The 16,605-nt window shown below is 41.0% G+C and overlaps 1 protein-coding gene across 3 annotated transcripts in view; it reads left to right on the top strand.

Annotated features, from left to right (window-relative positions):
- COBL (cordon-bleu WH2 repeat protein) overlaps positions 1 to 16,605 on the top strand; it is a 218,838-nt gene that overhangs the window by 90,117 nt on the left and 112,116 nt on the right. For 2 of the 3 annotated variants that reach the window (XM_080914148.1, XM_080914146.1), the window contains exons 5-7: positions 1,179 to 1,223; positions 4,715 to 4,812; positions 8,802 to 8,876. In XM_080914148.1, coding sequence (XP_080770274.1) covers positions 1,179 to 1,223; positions 4,715 to 4,812; positions 8,802 to 8,876 — 218 coding nt within the window. The remainder of the gene's footprint in view (positions 1 to 1,178; positions 1,224 to 4,714; positions 4,813 to 8,801; positions 8,877 to 16,605) is intronic. The other variant, XM_080914147.1, reaches the window with a different exon arrangement.

Genomic DNA, 16,605 nt, shown 5'->3' with positions numbered 1-16,605 from the left:
CGACAGGATATTCCGTCCAGTCGAATTTATTGCTGTGGATGCTGTGGTACTTGAGATAGCACTCAGGGCCTCATACCTGATCTCCCAACCTGTATCTCTTAAAAGCGCAGGCAGTACTCCCCGCATCACCAGTACTCCCTGCATCAGCAGCACAGGCCCAGTTGCTATGAGTGTGTTTGTCTAATTGTGCTTAAATTTGGATTATGAGATATTTTAGAGGAAATAAAAATCTCTTCTACAAAAGAAAAGAAGGAGAGGAAAGAAAGAAAGAAAAAGAAACTGTCCTATGTTTAGGAATCGGAGTAAAAGGCTTGCACACCAAGGCCTCTGTTACATACCACACTCAGACATAGATTGAAGAAGTTGAACTGCTTCCTGGAGAAGCCATACAAGCCTGCTCTGCCATTAAGGAGAAACCCCACTGCTCCCGGTTACTAGAGACAAGAAAGCCAAAGCCCTCAGGAGGGCTAGGACACTAAGCACAGCTCTTATAATCTCCGGACATGGAGAGCTTCTGAACATGAAATGCAGCCAATTAGCTTTTGTACTTTTTACTGGAACTAGCTACTCTAAAGACCCTGAGTATACTATTTCCCTGTCCCCTAGTGGGCAGACCCCCAAGCCCAAGGCCAGTTGTCTGCCTTTTACCTGTAACATGCCTCTTTTGGTGTCCTTGGTTTCCAGCCACCCTGCCACAGGTCTGTACCTCATCCTGCTGACTGCCAAACATCTCAGAAAGAATTTTCCAGAGGGTGTGCTTGAGAACCCTTCTCTCTTCTGAAGGTGACCAGCAGAACTGCTAGGGGTGTGTGGGATGCCATTGCAAGAGACTAGGGGCCAGGAGGTAGCCTTCTTTTCCTCATCCCTGTAGCAGAAAGGGGAGATAGTGGCTAGAGATTACCATGCTGCCAGCCAAATGTCTCCTCCGTCTGGACACTGAAAGCACAGCACGAAGAATTCCAAGCCTCTGCTGCCCCCTGTGCTCACAGCAGGCATTGCTGCCTGTTGATGGGATGAGGAGGCCAGGCCTGGAACTACAGGCCAGCTCTGCATATGCCTTTGTCTCTTTTGTGGGTGGTGTAACCCACACTTGAGGCTGAGGGAGTAGTTAGATCTTTGATTTGGACTGCTGCAGACCTCCAAGCTGTTCTCATTTTCTCATCGCCTGCCTTTTCCAGTTCTTCTGACCAAAACGCAGTCTGAGCCTTCTCTGAGCTGTCAAGGTACGGTGTGAGCCCACAGGCTGTACTCTGCATGGCTCCAGATGGGAGGGTGCACAGAGGTGATATGTCTGTCAGAACTCAAAGGAACTCAGTTTGGCTGAGGCGTTTGGAGAAGGGAGGGGGCTTGCTGGGTTGATTTGAGGTTATGATCCTGTTTTTTTTTTTTTTTTTTTTTTTTTTTTTTTAGAACTACGTTTTGTGTGAATTTCCTGTGTGACTTTAATCCATAGAAATCACTGAGACTGTTGAAGAGAAAAATTCGATAGTTCAGACTTTCAAGTGAAAGTGACATGTACAGAAATAACATCAGTTCCTGTTGCCTTGACTTGCTTTTTTATTCTCACTTTTGTGCTTCCTGCCTAGATCTGTCCTAGGTGCTATACAGTTGCCACCAGATTGGGGTTGAAGCTGACCCCCATGTATCATAGAAATATGGGCATGCAAAGGGTTAGTTAAAATTTAGAAAGTCATATATACATGTACATATACATATACATATACATATTTTTCTGCATACACTTTTACAATTTTGTATAAGCATAAACATATAAATATATACACATGTGAATTGTGATTTTAATGAGACTTTTTGACTTTCTACATACTCTTATAAGCATACACACATACTAAAATGCTAATATCCCTATGGGTTTTTATTTTTGACAGAAAGTTTGTAATTCTGGCTAAAGTGATAGCAGATTTGTTTTGTCTTTTAAATTAATGAGAGAATATGTAGAATTTGCATGCCTCCCATTCTGCTATGAATTGCCTGAGTGTTGGGGCTTATTGGCCCCATTTACCAGCTCATAGCCAACCTGCCTCATCAACAGAATTTCTGACACAAGCATTTTCCCTTAAGGAACACTATTGTCCTGAACAGGACATGAACACACATGAGCACTGTAGCCATCCTGGGAGATTCTGCTTGGGAATCTGGGCAGCCTGGGGCCAGGAAGAAGCACATTTACTGCCACTTTCGTTACTCACATGTTTAGAGTCGAATGACGGTGACTGCATCTTAGAGATCAGCTATGATGAGAATGCCCACTTGGACCATGTGGGAAGTCCCTCCTGTTCTCTTTCAGGAACTTGTTCTGTCCATGGAGCTGCTCAGTTTCCATTTTTCCATCTAGACCAACAGCTGCTCTGGACTTTCACCTTCTTCATCTCTGGTGCCACCCAACTTACCTTCATCTCCATTATTTTAATATATCCAAATAGGAAGTTCTGTACTAAGGAGCAAATGTGAGCCTTGAAAATAAGTGTTATGCTCACATGCATGATCATTCATCTTAAAGAAAGTGCTCTCCAGGGAAATCCATGTGCCTACAGCTTACGGCCCTGGTAGGACAGCCTCGCTAGCTATCTATGGAGACTTAGCCTGATGCCAGTGAGAGATCTCTTGTGCTTTGTTCGCCCCTTTCTACAGTGTTTACCTAATATCAGGAACCTCTTATGTCTCTGAACAATCCATAGGCAAAGCCCTTAAAGATATATTATCAGCTTGAGGCCTAGATTGGGGCCGTGAAATCTGAGGCCCCACTACACCATACAGTTGTTAGACAGTAGCAGGAGAAGCTGCCTCTCCAAAGAGTATGGTTCTGGAACCAGGGTCATCAGAAGTCTTCTTTATGAGGTGGCCTCAGTCTCTTGACCAGTCACTTTCTACTCAGGGTGAGAAACAAAAGATTCAGCTTGCTTTCAGTCCATGACTTTCATGGGTACTGTGGTATTACCTGTGTGAGAGCAACATATTTTCTTTCTTGTTAATCTATGGGTTTCTGTGGTTGTTTCCAGCTTGAATATATCCTTGTCATATACCGTTCAATTGCAAAACTAACATAAACTAGAAATAGATACATTCATGCATCCAAAGTTTGGATCTGATATTATTTTGTTGTGGAAGTTTTTTTTTTTTCTCTTAGTTCTACACCAAAGAAGTGGTTTGATGGGACTAACTTATAATTATGTGTGTGCATGTTTATCTGTACAGCTGCATCTTGGAAGAAAGTCCTTCAGTTTGGTTGCTGTGTGAATCAGAGCCCACTAATCTCCTTAGCTAAGCCTCTTGCATGTCATTAAGTACCCTGGCCTGTCCAAACAGGACAAAAGCTTTGCTTCCTGCAGGACAGTTTAAGAATCACTCAGCTCAGTTTTGGCTTTGTTGAGTAGACAGTGCGTTCCATACATATTTTGAAATGCATTGACTTTTATGTTTTTCTTTAACTTAGATATGAAAGCACACATCGTTAGGCCAAAACATTCATGGAAGTTTGCTGGATTTGGGCACTCATGGCAGTTTGTCAAATTCCACAAGGAAATATCTCCACTAGTGGTCTAGAGGCCTGGCTGTCCTACAGTTTGATCTGGGAAAATTCATCTTCCTACCCTGTCTTGGTTTTGTTCTGTTTTTCTTGACTCTGTCATATCTTTATGTGTTGGGAGAGAAGGGCAGGGTGAGTGAAAGCCCAGAATAGGCAATTGGGAGAATATAATCTGAGGAAATCCAAGTTCTGAGACTGCAGTGAAGACAACTGCGTAGCTAAGGGCACTTACTTCTCTTCCAGAGGTCCCGGGTTAGGCTTCTAGAACATATAAGCTGCCCCCAAACATCTGTAACTCCAGTTGTAGGGGATTGGATGTTCTCTTTGGGCCTCTGTGGATACTAGGCATGTGCATAGTACACAGCCATGTATTATGGGGAAAAAGTCATGCACATCAAACAAAATAATCAGATTTTTAAATATAGAAGAAAGAAAAAAGAATGATGACCAGAACCCCTGAAGCTCTGGCTCAAACAGTAACCAAGTCTCTTTCACTGTTCTTCCATGTTTCTAGGAAAGGACAGGGGTTTCATGGTGTAATTACATTTTTACCTTACTTATGCTCCTGAGGCAGACTGGGTTTGCACAGTTGTCACATCCTTGGAGCAATGCTGTTTGCCTGGGCAGCAGCAGGCATCTGCTGCATTTAGAACTTTAAATGTTGAAGCACTCCAATGGAGAGGTATTGCCAGCCTCAGGTGAACTCTGCCTTTGCAGCCTAGGTACCAAAGCAAGTGTCAGCATCTGTCACATTCATATTGACTGTAGTGAAATGATGATATTTTAATGATTTTTTTCACTAGATAAAATTACAGTTGAGGTTAACTTCTCCTATCTTTGATGCTGCTCTTGGAAAATGTAAAACGACAGTTTTTTTTTTTTTTTTTTTTTTTTTCACTAGGCCGGCCATTGATTAAGTTTTTAAGATCTTCCACAAGGACAAAGCCGCTTTAGCACTAAAGACCCATATAAGAACTTCATGTGATGTCCTGTGCACCGGTGGGCTTTGAGGTAGCACAGAAGGCTTGGAAGGAAATTGTGACAATTTTCTTCTTAGAACTAACAGATTAAAGGATTCAGTTAAGGTTTTAACGAATGAAGTACTTAATCTCATGTTTCAAATGTTGAAAAATAACAGTACTACCTTTTTTTTTCTTCTTCTTCCAGAAATGCTCAGGAAATCATCACTTGGCAATGATGAGACAGATAAAGAGAAGAAAACATTTCTTGGATTTTTCAAAGTTAGTAAAAGGAGCAACAGTAAGGTAAGTCGCATGCGAGCGACTCTGGGATTTAAAGGATTTTCTCACAGGATTCCCACTGCACCTGCCTTGGGATTTCAAAAATTAATTCTATTTAGTGATACTGATTCTTCACTAGAGGCTTAAGGCAGTGATTTAAGGGGAAAGTGTTTACTCACTGGTAGAAAGCCTCTGGACTCCTCAGCCATATCCTGCTGAATGCTCACATGATTATGTCATTCTGCGAAACTCAGCACAGCTCTTAGGAGTGTGAGTGAGTGAATCTCGTACTAAGTTTAAATATCATGGTCAGCACCCATGGAGATGATTGCAGATTTCCAGCTTAAGGTAGGAAGTCTTAAGGGGTTGCAGTCAAGCGCTTATGTATCTGTTCAGGAACTACCCCATTTCCTGTAGTTTTTAAATGTTTGTTTTGGGTTTTGTTTTTTACCTTTTCAACAGGACTGAAACCACAGAACATTATACTTGTTTTTTATCTTGTTATACTTTGCTCAATAAAGTCTTTCTATTTATAATAAAATACAATATTGTATAATGATTTAAAGTCATACTGCCAAGAGTTAAAATGAAGAGCTTTGTTTTTCTACTCAATTTAAAGAGCCTCAAAATCATAAATACCTTTTGAGTTATCTGGCAAAAAACACAATAACACTATTGTATTCTTTTAATAAGTGTAGTGTCTGTTCCTTGCTAATAAATATGGCTCAGAAATACAGAGTTGAGCCTAAAGTAATGGCTCAGTGAGTAAGAGGAGTGTTTCCTTTGTAAGCATAAGAATGAGTTTCTATTCCCAGCTCCTTGGAGAAAGCCAGACACTTGTGTGTGTGGCACACATATACCACACATACCTTGTTTGTACAAAGACTAATATAAATAGTTGACATCAATGCCACTCTCTGAGATGGGACAGGCTCTCCATCTCTGAGGAGGAAGTGTGTCAGCTCAGCTTCATAGACTTGCCTCTGTCCTAGACAGACAGCGACCGATCTGGTCTTTTCTTCAGAACTTGCAGTCTTAGTCTGGTGATTTACCCTGTGCTTGCTGGTGGTGGAACGAAAGCCTAGGGTGCTTTGCCGGGTGTCCTTGAACTATGCCAAGCTCCACCCAGCTGTGGTGGCAACCAGCACCTTCTACTAGACTGCAGCATGAACTTCCTGACACCGAACAGCAAAACTCTCTTATCTTTGGAGCTTTCACGGCCTGTTCTTCCTTCTTCCTGAAACCTTGAAATGCTTTTCTTATTCTGCTTTGTAAAGGATGAGGTATATAATTATATATTTTGGGCTCTTCATCCTGTTTTTCCGTGTTCTTTGAAAATTTGTGCTCAGTGTATGTCTCATTAGTGAGATCTTTTTATTCTTAAGTAGCTCACCCCCCTCCTGTTCTTCCCTTTCCTTTCCTGGCCTCTTCCTTTCATGTCAAGAATAAATGAAATTAAGGAATCAGAATTCTTCAGGGCTCTTAATTGTGTTTTTGTTCCTGGTATTGTTTAGATGAACTTACCGGGACTGTGTTTTCCGCAGTTCCCTTGGTTACCAGTTCATAATAAAACCCTAATTCCCTATCCCTCACCTTAGATCTAGCTGATTCTGCAACTCCCTCGCTAATAGGCAATCCCCAGCAGATGAAGCAAAATATAAAGGTAGGAAAATATTTGGTTTAGCTAGTAAGTCAAACTGTGAAAGCTTCGGGTTTAGAGACCCTTTAGCTTCATTTTAATTGTTTTATTTATTTACATTCTAAATGTTGGCCCCCTTCTTAGTCCTTCCTCAAAGAGTTCTTTACCCCATCCCCCATCTCCTGTGGCTCTGAGAGGGTGCTCCCCCACCAACTCCACCCTCATCCCCTTCACATCTCCCTTCCCTGGGGCATCAAGTCTCTACAGACATAGGCACATCCTCTTCCACTGAGGCCAGACAAGGCAATCTTGTGCTATATATGTGCTAGAGGCCATGGATCAGCCCATGTAGGCTCTTTGGTTTGTGGCTTATTCTCTGGCAGCTCCCAAGGGTCCATGATAGTTGATACTTGATACAATTAGTCTTCCTATAGAGTTGCCATCCCCTTCAGTTTCTTCAGTCCTTCCCCAAACCCTTCCATAGAGGTTCCTGTCCTTAGTTCAGTAGTTGGCTGTAAGTATCTGTATGTGTCTCAGTTATCTGCTGGTCGAGCCTCTTGAGGATAGCCATGCTAGGCTCCTCCTGTCTGCAAGCACAACACAGCATTAATAATAGTGTAAGGGTTGGGTGGCCACCCATGGGATGAATCCCAAGTTGGGCTAATCACTGTATGGCCTTTTCTTTAATCTCTGCTCCATTTTTGTCCCTGCATTTCTTTAGACAGGAACAATTCTGGGTCAAAAATTTTGAATGTGGGTTGGTGTTCCTTTCTCTCCACTGTGTATTTACTGGAAGTATGGAGATCCTGTAACTTTTGACAATGGGAAGGACAAACACCAGGAACCCAGGTCCTATCAGGGAAAGAGTTACTGGTGATGTACAGTCTGCCCTGTTCATTATAATATCTCCTTATGCAATAGCTTGTCTTTTCTGCCTTGGACTGTTAGGGTCATTTATCACTTCTTATGTACCTCATCCTTCATTTATTACTGCTTTATATAAATATATTTCTGCTCTAGACATTATTCACTTACTTACCCAGACTTGTCTCTGCTAGTTGATGCGCTCTCTCTCTCTCTCTCTCTCTCTCTCTCTCTCTCTCTCTCTCTCTGTGTGTGTGTGTGTGTGTGTGTGTGTGTGTGTGTGTGTGATACATATACTTCCTAGCTCTTTACCTCTATCCTTGCTATAATTAGAGACTTTTGCAAGCTAAGTGCATCCTTACCCAGTGTCTCTAGAAACCTGAGAGAGAAGATCATCATTGTACATCAGCATGGTGAGCAGCTCATGTCTGTGTGATTTAGTCAGTTATAGTACTAGTAAATGCTAGAATGAAGACCTGCCCAAGTCCTTGATGTAACTCCTCTATCCCGAATTGTACAGGGCTTAGCAAAGTGTGACTTTCATTTTTTTTATCTATAAAAAGCACTTTGAGTAAGAAACTTTAAAATGATTCTTAAAATCCTGTGATGTGAGGACAGACAGACTAGCTGATACCTCAGTGCAGCCTATAATCTGAGGTTGGGGACTTAGGAAAGCATTCAAACTAAAGTTATATTCTGGTATGTTACCTTTAAGGAAGAATATGCATAGGTGTATATAGGTGACCAAATGTGTATGTCCATAAAATGTTAATAAAGTATATACCTTAAAGGGACATAATTTTGACTGAGGCAAGTAAGAATTGCCTTAATTGTTTAATATTTTAATTTTTAATGCATGCCAATTTTGTATCAAAACTAGTTGTTTTTATAACATGCCTAAATGCCAACCTAAGATCTAATTGAAAGTTTTAATCCTTGAGTTAAGTCCCTAGATTCTCACTAGGAGGCTAGGGAATTTAATTTTCCAATTAGCTCTCCCTACCTGATTGTGCAGCTGATGATTTATTATTGTTTGCCTCTTGTGGATAGAAAGGAAATCAGCCGTTTGGTAAATGGTTTCTGTGTATACTCAATCCATTAACTATGGAGAGATTAAAACTTTACGATCTTTAAGACCTAGTTAATTAGTTGATTTGCTATTCTAACTTTGCCAGTTTACAGCCTCTACTATTTCTAAGTTGAATAGGTTTTTTAAAAAGAAATGCTTTGTGAAAAAAACGGAAGAAGAGGAAGAAACAAGTTTCTTCCCATGGTTGATTTTGGAGTGAAAGAGTGCTTTGGTTAGGAGCTGTCTCAGAGCAGTCCGTAAGGTGGGGCGTAGGCATGGACTTTGCACCCTCGGTTGCCTTCAAGGTTGGCTGTGCTAGTTTTTTGTTTGTTTCGTTTTGTTTGTTTGCTTTGATTTTTGCCTTTGTAGCTGCTAAAGATGTCTGCTCTTGTTGTTTATTTTCCCCTGGAGTTGATGGTGGGGTGCATGTCTGTGTTCTAGGCTGAGCATCTTGGGCTGTCGGGTGCAGATAGTGATGAGGACCCCTCGAAATCAGCGTCTGAAGGGAACTTGAACGTGAGTACTTGATCCAGTAGGTGCTTCTGCTAGCCAGACAGTACTTCTCATTGCAGATGACCAAACTGAAGATTAGCTTCAGTCCGCTTCATTGCTTCCTTTCTGTTTGCTGAATGTGGTTGTACCTACTTTTTGGACAGTGTTCAATATTTCAGCTTCTACTCTTCTCTATTCCACTAAGCAAGAGAAGGAGAATCCTGCAATAGATTAGGTAGATTTACATACACTTTCTGAAACTTTCCCTACACACTACCAGGAGTAGGCTAATAGTGGCCACTGGCCACTGGGATTTATTAAACTCCGTAACTACACTTTGTCCACAGAACCCAGAAAGTAATCTCTTAAGTTTCTATTTTTTCCAATTTTCAAAATGGGCATCCAGAACATTTCCTTGTCACGGCAAATATCCAAAACAGTATAAATCATCTCATCATATAAGTATTTTAAATATTTTTAGTAAGAGCCCGATATTTACCACTAAGATTTATCTAAACAGGGTGTAAGGAGATGGCTCAGTGCCTGGCATACACACGTAAAGACAGGAATGGCCACTCTGCCTCCCATGTCCTGGGATTATGGAGGTGCACCACCATCATCTGGCTAGGTTAAGTTTTTATGACAATTTTAAGATAATATAAAGATATGAAAGTTGTGGCTATGGAATCATTAAACCCGAGGAGTAAATTTTTCTTGCAGACATTTCTTGATAAAATGAAAGATGAGTTGTCTTTTGCCTATTCCACAGATCCAGACAAGACTCAGTATTAATTCAGTATATCTTCCCACTGGCACTGATATACACTGAGGAACATGATCTATGAATTGTCTGTAAGGGTAGAGCAAAACCACGTCACCACCACTCACGTCTTTGATGTCTTTCCACACAACACACCCGAAAGCAGTGACCTCTGATCAAAAATTATCTTCCAAAATTTGTTCATGGCCAAAACTTGAGAGCCATTAGATTTGTATCCACACTGGAGCAGTGATTTCGAGAGGTTTAAAGGAAGAACACGCTGTGTTACCATTTGTCAAAGGCTCATCACACTCACTGTTCTTTTGCCAATGGGTGATGTCTACGCTTTATGTTTGTGAGACTCGAGGTTTTTGTAATAGTCTTACTTTCTACTAGGTTCTGCAAGCAAATGCTTAATGATTTGTTAATGATTTGCGTTTTCATAGAGTGTAAGTCTATTTTTTTTTGGTCAAGAATGTGGAATTTTATTTGAGAACAATCTTAGACTTGTTTTTTGTCAAGGTCTGGGGGTTAATGAAAGTCAGCTCATTCAGACTGAGGAAAATGCCTGTCGTCGAAGTTAATTGGTACAGCGAGTCCTTATTGTTGGCCTAAGAAAAAGTCAAATTTACCTTACTTAAAAAGTCCAATTACGTCTCAAAGTTCAAGGAAATAAAAAAATACCTGCCCCCGGTAATTATGCACTTCTGCCTCTGAGCACAGCTGTGCTGAGATGTACTGATCTTCTGTGTGCACTTGAAAACACAAGTTAATGCTCTGACCTCATGAGCTTCCTTCTCTTGATGTCCTTATTTTAATGCCCTGTGGAAGCCAGACTTCTACCTTCATTGTAGCCACCTCTTTTTGTCCAGAAAGAATGTTTGCAATTTTGAGGATTTAATGCAATTCCAGAAGCTCCATTGAGCCCAGGGGGCGAATGCTTGCTCTTGTCTTTCCCATACAAATCACATCAGACTGAATAGAATTAGGTAACGATTTTAAGGAAACCTCTTCTGTTGTAGTCTTAAGTAAGTTCCAACATGAACTAATTGCATCAGCTGGGCATTGTGTTCGTCTTGCTATTAAACATACTTAAATCAACAGAAGATGCTTTTTGATGGCCATAAACGTATTACTCTTTCAGGCTTGTCTTTCATCAACCTGTTTTATCCAAGAGATGTTGAGAAATGCCTTCTAATATTTCACACATGCAGTAAACAAACATCTTATGTTTGAGTAGGGAACCTGTTATATTTAAGGGCTTGGCATCTCACATATTTAAGGCTATTATATAATGAGGTAGTAACGCTTCCTACACTAATGAATGGTAGTTTAATTTTGTAGTAAGCATTGCTAATTTGTGTGAGCTATTTTGATGTACATGGGAACATAAAAATATAGATGTGCATGGCTGGTTGGTTGAATAAGTACAAAGACAAGTGAATGGATGGATGGATGGATAGATGAATGGATGAATAGTGGATTGAAATATGGGTGAATTGTGGATGAGAGAACCCAGGTATAAACTTCAGAGAAAATATCCAAAACATTTCTGAGAAAATTTAAGATCTGGCAAATATATGTAACCACAGAACTGTTTATTAAAAAAGAGGGCACACTCTTGGACAGGTAATTCAGTTCCATTGTTTCAGTTAGGTTTTGTTCTGGAACCAGTTAAGTTAATTATAAATAAAAATTTAGTTGGAAAAAAATAAAACAAACAAGAAGATCCAAGAAAATCTGAAAAGCCTGGGAAATGGAAAGTCGTACTGGTCTTTTCAAGTAAGTTTTGCACTGTGAGGAGAATTCTGGCAGGTAGCAGCAATGCAGTGGGAAAACATGGAGCTGATTGTACAGAAAATATAGAATACAGTACAGTCAACTCAACAGCAAGGGCAGTGAACATCAATTAGTGGGGCTGGGAGTGACCATGAAGAAGTGTGCATGTTTCACAGCAACTGCCAGAACAAATACAAATGTCAGAAGTCTACATGTTTACATGTTCACATTGAAATCTGGCATGTAACCAGCAAAAAAAAAAAAAAAAAAAAAGCACCACTACCACCAAAAACAAAACAAAACCAAAAACATGTGTGAATAATTTTCTGACTGGGCCTCAAGCTCAAGTTGTGCTAATGAGAACATTAATAAATTTGACTGTGGGGGGCAAATCTTGAATGACAGCATGAAGAATAAAGGCATAAAAAATACATTCCAGGGAAAGAGGAGGGACAGCGAGAGTCCATATGAAAGTGAGAGTGGTGTAAAAGCTATAAAACTCCGAATATCTGTGGAAGAAGGCCAGGGAGAAGGCATCTTTAATTTCTCTGTAAATGGGAGTGCATAGACGGGGCAGAGAGAAAACTGATATACATGGTATGTAAATTGTTGAAAATAGTTTAAACTTAGTCATGAAAATGACTATTTACACTTTTATTACCTATAAGATAAAAAATTTTAGAAGTTTTCCCATCACCTCTGCTGGCTAATCTGTGGGGACTTACAAATGTGTCACTGAAGAGAATGTAAAATGCTATAGTGTTTAAAGTGGAGAACTTGGTGGTTTCTAGCCAGACTAGAAGTAGATTTATTCAAATCCTACAAATAGAAATCTATCATCGATCATAAGCTTCTTTGCCAGAGGTCGTGGTGAAGGAGGAGACCATTTTTCTGGCATTATTTGTAATAGCAAGAGCTAAACAACACCCAGGGGCCATTCAGTGGGAGACAGAGAGGTTAAACAACCATGATTCAGTATGACTGAGGACTGCAGAATTGTGAAGGAAGGGAACGATGATGATTACCTATGGATGTGGAATGTTCTCTGGGACATGTGCTTTCTATTAGAAAAAAAAAATCATGTAAAATAATGTAATGTAAAAAGTAATAGTGTAAAACAAAGTCTATAAATAAACCTTTTTATATGCGAGGTTAGCCATTGATTTTGGAAACAATGGAAGCCCTAGGACTGAGTAGCATCTAATGAAATGTCTGCTACCCAAGCCCTGCCTGACCTCCTTGGTTAGCCTAGTTGTATGGTCTCTGTTACTCCTCCTAGCATATACAGAAAAACCCTACTTCAGAGGTGGGTGATTGATTGAATCTGTTGGACGTGTTGAATGCCTTTGTGTTTTTGATATGACCTCTCCCTTTCCGAATGTATAGGTGACAAAGCATCCCTTATGCATTCCCTGTGTGGGGCTGTGTATTGCTTTACAAGCTCTGTGTTAATGGCTATGTGAGCCATAGTGCTCCTCTCCCATTGCGCTGCTCTGAGCCTTCGCAGGGTTCACTTAGCAGCACCATCCACAGGAAGCCCTCTGAAATGGCAGACACAATCCAGTGGGGCCTTACCAGAGAGGTTGCAGATATTGTTGGTTGCTGTTTCTTGAGAATCTTTAAGTAATTTATTATGTCTATGAAGCAAACAAACACACAGCTAGTGCCAACGTAGACGATCTACATAGCCCACTTCTCAGGAAAATTTGGGTTCTCTAAATTGAAGTTTACATGTTTCAAGACTTAGATTCCTTTGTCGTTTGTATCTCATACGATATACTTAGCAACTTTCGAATCACTCCAAATATATTTCTTGAAGTCCCACACTTTCCAGGGAGCTCCTCTTCCTGTGCCCACGGAGGGAAATGTACTTCAGTCACAGGCTGTGTCTAGAATTATCCATGAGAGATAATCTACCTTTAACAGTCTCCATTGTTTAGTTAAGAACAGTTTCTATAAATGCCCCAATCGAAAATTCATTAACAAAATCCTCATTGATGCTACCATGAAGCCAAGGGCCTTTTGATGGATGCGTTAAAGAATCGATGATCAAAACATAAACATCATTAAAATTAGAGACAGTTTATTCTCTTGCTTTTTTCAGTTCATGGGAGAAACTGATAGCATGGCATTGTCTCCCCTGTGAGGGCAGAGCCTCCTGCGGTGTTTGTAGTGCGTTCCATATGTAATGCTTGCTGGAGTCTCCACCCTTAGGCCCTGGTTTTGTTGATGCCAGACATTTATGACTCCAGAAAATATCAAGGAAGTCCATAAATACAAAACAACTGAGAAACAGTTGCTTCCATGAACACAGGACAACTTACGAACGGTTATTAGAAGTACCATCTTAAACAATTATGTCATATTTCCCATGCATTCCAGCCCGGCTTCCTTCCCAGCCTCCACTGGTCTTTGGGCAAGACAATGAACGCCCAGAGGTTGCCAGACACATGTGTGTGGAGCTGAGTCCACCACATGGTGTCAGTGTTCCCACAAGTACAAGGAATCAGGCGTGTCCTAGCCTGGAAAAGCTCAAGAAGGCTGTTTCTGGAACATTCGCAAATTGCTAATAAGAAAATATACCCCGAGGCTGAGCCATGTGCTTGTAGGGTAGAACTAACTTTTGTTAGAAATCAATTTTGTATAGACTGTATCTTTAGATTATTTATCCAGAATTATAAAAGTGAAGAGCAGATGGGAATTTAGGAATACGTTTTTATTTAACCTTTGAGAATCTTATGCAGCATATTCTATCGTATGTGCTCCACTCTCCTGCGCTGACTCCAAGACCACAATGCCATCTATCGCTGAACTTAATCCCCTCTCAGTACTCAGGACCCACTGAGCCCAATCTGTGCCTCTAGTATATGGCTGAGCAGACTGAGAATTCCATCAAATGTGTCCAGTGTCCACAGTGTCTTGTCACTCCTAGCCTTCCTCAGCAGTACAGTTGCTTTGATACACACACAGAGTGGCAGGTTTGATTTCTTCCCCCTTCGTTGAACATTGTATGCTTGAAGCTCTGCCCTGCTTCTCACAGCAGGGATAAGGGATGTGCTTCCATAAAAGGAAGCCGGGTTCCATCTGCAGTGCAGGCAGGGAATGGCTCTGGGTTGTGTCTGTTGGAAGTTGGATTCTGACTTAAACCCAGTTCTCAGACTTCATAGAGATTTCTTTCCCTTGGTTGGGTGGATGCGAAATCAGGACCACCCAGAGTCTTTAGGAGCATAAGTGATGGGGGGGGGGGGAAATGCAGGCTGTCAGCCATTTCTTGATGAAGTTCTGTATCTCTCACTTCACGCAGGACACCATTGTCTCCAAAACTGACCTCCTTTGGAAGTTTTTTTGTTTGTTTTGTCTTTTAATGGAGCTAGCAGAAGAATTAGTGAATTCGTGCATCTGGGAATTTTATGGCTTTCAGCAGACTATGTTACTACATTGATTCCCAGAAGGGCGTGACCCTGCCAGAAACAAATACCAGTTCCCCGTGCAGCTGCTCAGCTTTGCATTTCTTTTCCCATGGTTCGCTTGTGAAGCACTTACACATTAGAGAGGCATATCACAGTTGAGAGAAATTATCAAATATTTTTTTTCTCTGCGTACTTGTGAAAAGTAGCAATAAAAATGTTCACATTAGGCTCATGAGATGACTCAGCATGTAACAGCACTTATTGTATGAGGACCTGGGTTCGATTCCTGGGACCCAGATAGCAAGAGAGAAGTGACCACGCAAGTTGTCCTCTGTCTAACCTCCATGTGTGTGCCCCCCATGAAATCAGCAAATTGGAAAATTATGTTAGAAATAAAGTAATCATTGTATGCCCCTCCTAGGGCCAATGTGGAAGCTGCTACAGAGACATTCATATTAAAGCTCCAGTGAATTCTCCTCCCAAAGGGTTCACAGTGAGTGAGAGCTCAAATTAGTGCCCCTTATCCAAAATACTTGGCACAAGAAATATCTGTAGTACATGTGTTTGGTTTTCTAGCAGATAGTTTAAACAAATTCAGAAGTTCAAACTCTGAAAGGCTTCACAGTGAGAAACATGTGAGCCCCCAAAACATCTGGAATGTCGGCGTTTGTTAGATTTCTAATTGTCCAGTTAGAGATGTGCTTATCAGCATGTGTTACTGAATCAACATATCTTAAGACAGGGAGGCTAGGAAAGTGGCTCAGAAGGCAAAGTATTTGCCACACAAGCATGAAGAACTGGGGCCAGCACCCACATTTAAAAAAGAAAATATAGCAATGTGTGCCTGTCATCCCAACACTGGGAGGCAGAAACAGGGGGATCCCAGGGACTCAATGGCAGCCAGGTTCACTGAGAGACTAAGTCTAAAAAATAAGGTGGGGAGCAGTAGAGCTCTGACATTCATGTGTGGTCTCTGCACGCACACCCACACATGTGCACATGTATGTTAAAGTTAAAAAGGCAAGTAAGACAGTCTGGGGTGTAGCTCAATGACAGTGTCAGCCTGTCTTGTTCTGTATGTGATCCTGGGTTCCATCTCTGTAAATACTCTCTGTCTCTGCCTGTCTGCCTGCCTGCCTGTCTGTCTGTCTGTCTCTCTTCCTTCCTTCTCACCCCTTTCCACCTTTCCTCCTTCCCTCCCATATAAAAAGTAGAAAGCTTTATCTTAGGTCACATTTTAAAGGTTTCAATTCATAATTGATTAGCCTGTTGCTTTTGGGCTTCTGTATGGTAGCTGCTCATTGGGAAAATGTGTCAGAGACTACTTATCTCTTGGTGGTCAGGAATCCGAAGAAAGAAGAGGATGAGATTCAAATACACCTATCAAGGTTATTCCTCTAGTGATCTAAATTGTCTTCACTAAGCCCCACCTTGATGCCACCACCTCCTACTAAGAACTAAGCCACAGGCTTTCAGATGCTACTCTACCCCCAACAATGACAGATGCTTAGCTTGTAATACATAACAGAGCCTGAAAAAGTGATTCACCATAGTTAACTCTGAGTGAAAAAGAAAAGCATAGAATTTTAGCTTCTTCTTAAAACAATATTTATAGGGATGTTGGGAGTAGAAAATGTCCCTTTAAAACACTAATTTTCCCTCTGTTCCCTTAAAGAATGATCTGCTACTTCTCACATCCTTAGTTTTCCCTTGGCCTTCTCCCTATTCTTATAAAGCTTGGCTCTTGGCTGCATGTTCATTGGTTGAAGTTGCTTCAGATATCAGGAAGGGGTGACTTGCAGGG

The sequence above is a fragment of the Micromys minutus genome (genome assembly GCF_963924665.1).
Source record: "Micromys minutus genome assembly, chromosome: 1".
NCBI lineage: Eukaryota > Metazoa > Chordata > Mammalia > Rodentia > Muridae > Micromys > Micromys minutus.
Note: the sequence above shows the minus strand (reverse complement) of the source record. Positions and strands in the feature narration are given on the sequence as shown.